This window comes from Nanorana parkeri, unplaced genomic scaffold (genome assembly GCF_000935625.1).
Source record: "Nanorana parkeri isolate BGI_ZX_2015 unplaced genomic scaffold, ASM93562v1 scaffold583, whole genome shotgun sequence".
NCBI classification, from domain to species: Eukaryota; Metazoa; Chordata; class Amphibia; order Anura; family Dicroglossidae; genus Nanorana; species Nanorana parkeri.
The window spans coordinates 1019472-1023004 of record NW_017306851.1 but is presented as its reverse complement, the minus strand read 5'-3'; the positions used below and the strand labels follow the sequence as shown (position 1 = coordinate 1023004).

The 3533-nt window shown below is 48.5% G+C and overlaps 1 protein-coding gene across 1 annotated transcript in view; it reads right to left on the bottom strand.

The window, feature by feature from the left end:
* CRBN (cereblon) overlaps nt 1-3533 on the bottom strand; it is a gene marked incomplete at its 3' end in the record, with an annotated part of 7948 nt that overhangs the window by 3652 nt on the left and 763 nt on the right. Inside the window, exons 2-4 of the mRNA XM_018562547.1 lie at nt 3436-3533; nt 2838-3040; nt 1302-1451 (exon numbers count right to left, since the gene is read on the bottom strand). Coding sequence (XP_018418049.1) covers nt 1302-1451; nt 2838-3040; nt 3436-3533 — 451 coding nt within the window. The remainder of the gene's footprint in view (nt 1-1301; nt 1452-2837; nt 3041-3435) is intronic.

Sequence of the window (3533 nt, the reverse complement as noted above, 5' to 3'; positions counted from 1 at the left end):
TATATATATATACACACACACACACACGCAAAGATATCTGGGTACAGACCCGTTAAATTTTACATTTCAGGTCACATAAATATTTATCATATATTGTGAGCCGAGGACGTAACTTATTAGGCTGCTGTTCTGGTATTCACGTGTTGCACCTGCTGCCCCACTAGGTTTCCCTCTAATTGCCAGAATCTTCTTCCCTTGAACAGCCCCCTGCAGCCTCACTCACACACAGGTAGGTTGCAAAGTGACCAGAGGCTGCAGTATCACCAAGAAAACTAAAGCAGCCACCATATCGAAGGACTAGTAAGCTGCAATATATTCAATTTTTTTTCTCGGCCTTAGATATACTTAAAAGAGAACTATGGGGTAACCTTTTTATCCCATAGTTCTCTTTAGGGTCACGGGAGGACATATACTAACCTCCTCCCATGACCCAAAGCTCAGTATTAAGCGAGTTATTGCCCGCTATATACAGAGAGCGCCAAAGCCAGGACGGATCCCGACAATACTGTCTGGATCCTCCACCTGGCTGATTGAAAGCAGGCTCTTCCTATCTAGCGCCAGAGTCAGCTGTTCCCAACCCCCGTCCGTTTCTCCAGCCAGCACTGGTGGATCGGAGAGGGGAGGGGGGGAATCCCTGAGGTGAGCAGTGACTGGCAGTCATCGCTCTCTGCAGGGAGTTGATCGGGAAGTGAGTAAGCGACGGTATGTGTTCTCTCACTTCCTGATCAATAGAGCCGACCTGCAACAGTCTCATTGTCACAGGTCGGCTAGAACTATGAGGTGAGTGAAAATCACTCGCCTCATAGTTCTCCTTTAATGTACATCTAATGGCTCCTCTGTGGCAGTCTAAACGTATCTTAAATTCAGTTACTAAGTGATGAAAAAGCCTCCTAAATTATAGATAGGGTGTCTGCTTGTGTTTCCTATAGAAGGTGGAACCAATCATCTCTGTCCACGAAGGTGACTGAGGAAATGATGTAATTCAGGCTTGCCATGCACAGCTACTACTTAGTAATGAGATCCAAAGGCAAACAAACATGAGCCCTAAAAATAACAAACATTACGATGTCCCTGTGTAGCCGGCGGAAACACAAAAAAAACTGGACTTGGGATGGAAGGAGGAGTCTATTTATTTAATGTGGTTGATGTGTTTCCTGTTGCAGGCAGGCGGAGCCTATATCTCGATGGCTGTCCTGGAAGATGACTGGGGAAAACACAATGCGAGTCAACAGACCAATCTTCCATCATTCTGCCCCCCTTATCTCCCACAATCCTCTGCCAGTACAACTCCCACCTCTTACCCATCGGCCTGTGTCCTCATCTCCAGCACCTGGAACCTCTGCCTGCCAATAGCCTTCACTTTCACCGTCTCGATTCCATATTCCTGCTCTTCCCGGTACGCATAGATCTCGGCGGTCGTTCCGAAGTGAGCTTCCCTCTGAAGGCTGTCACTGCACGAGGAATAATACACAAAGTATGTTGTAGACAGAGGTCAGCTATAACCCGGAGTTCTCTTTCAAATCAAAATGTAATAATTTGTTACTAGTGTCCATATATTTATCTATCTGCCCAAGACACAGCTACACCATGTGACCAAAAGTATGTTGGCAAAGGGTTGAGTTCCGGTGTTTCCAGTGAAGTGTACTGCTAATAGAGAGAATACAAAGACATTGTAGACACTAGCGGTCTTCCAGCCTTGTGGTCACAGTTTGGTGAAGACCCTTTTCTCTTCCACCATGACTGTCCCCTGTGTACAAAGCCAGCTCCATAAAGACATGGTGTGACCAGCATGGTGCAGAGGAAATTGAGCGTCCTGCGCAGAATCCTGACCTCAACCCTACTGAACACCTTTGGAATTAATTGAAATGGTGATTGTGAGCCAGATCTTCTCATCCAACATCAGGCACTGACCTCACACATGGGCACAGATTCCCACAGACACCCTCCAAAATCTTGGGGAAAGCCATCCCAGAAGAGTGGAGGATGACCATAGGGGTGTGGGGGGACTCCATATCAATGGCCATGTGTGGGAAAGGGACTCCATATCAATGGCCATGTGTGGGAAAGGGACTCCATATCAATGGCCGTGTGTGGGAAGGGGACTCCATATCAATGGCCGTGTGTGGGAAGGGGACTCCATATCAATGGCCGTGTGTGGGAAGGGGACTCCATATCAATGGCCGTGTGTGCTGGTGATCTGCTTTTTTGTTATGTGTGGGAAGGGGACGCCACTTTGATGGCCATGTGTGGGAAGGGGACTCCATATCAATGACCGTGTGTGGGAAGGGGACTCCATATCAATGACTGTGTGTGGGAAGGGGACTCCATATCAATGGCCATATGTGGGGAGGGGACTCCATATCAATGGCCATGTGTGGGAGGGGGACTCCATAACAATGACCATGTGTGCTGGTGATCTGCTTTTTTGTTATGTGTGGGAAGGGGACGCCACTTTGATGTCCATGTGTGGGAAGGGGACGCCACTTTGATGGCCATGGTTTTTGAATAGGAAGTTTAGCAAGCTCATAGAAGCATAATGGGCAGGTGTCCACAAACTGTAGTCTTTAGTAGGCAACCTCTGCACACCAGCTGTGGTAAAACTACAAATCCCATCATGTCGCTGGCTCTGGGAGTCATGTCTGTGGCTGTCAGTCTTGAAATGCCTATTGGGACTTGTAGTTCCACAACAGCTGGAGTGCTGAGGTTGCCCATCCCTAATTCATAGTGTTTCCTCCAGTGCTTCTATGTACACCCTTTTCTCAGACACGACACTGACACCCGTCAGATAAAACCATGCGTTACATGCGGACATTTAATCCCATTAGAGTCCCACATACCTGTATGCCAGCACGGCAAACGTTCTGTCCCTCTGGATGAGGCTGCGGACCATGCTGACCTCTTGTGGCCGGGAGAGGTGCAGCGGCAGAGTCTGACCTGGAATAAGCATCACTTGCACGTGCGGCAACACTGGGATATGCTGACAGCTGTCATCGTCGTGCAACGTCCGACCATGGAACTCCTCCATGTCTATACCCAGGTACTGCGGGAGAGAGGAGAGCTACAAATCACATCCATCACTGATAGGTTTAAACTACAACTACATTTCATAGTGCTGTCAGTTTTTATTGTTCCCAGTTTTCTTCTGTGGACTACAGAACAACCCGCCCCCCCCCCACTACAATGATGAGGAGGGAGCAGGTGTTCAGTAGCCCTGTAGGGTGACAACACTGCTCCCTTTACAGATGTAACATGGTGAGTCAGTGTTGTCACCCTAGGACAGGAAGTGTGCTACTGGCAGAATCACCCGGCCAAAATAAAAGGGGAAAAGCCTGAAAAAACTAAAGCCGCCCCCATGTAAGGACCGGAAAGCTGCAATATGGGATGCTCTTGTCCACGGGTTTACATACGCTCTAAAGGTGACCCTTTCATACGCACTGCATGAGATGTCGGCAAGCTGGTGTCAAAGTTAATAACGGTGGGAGCCTCCGAGTCTCCTCCATCTGGGTCCTCCATCTCCATGTCATCGTCCTCCT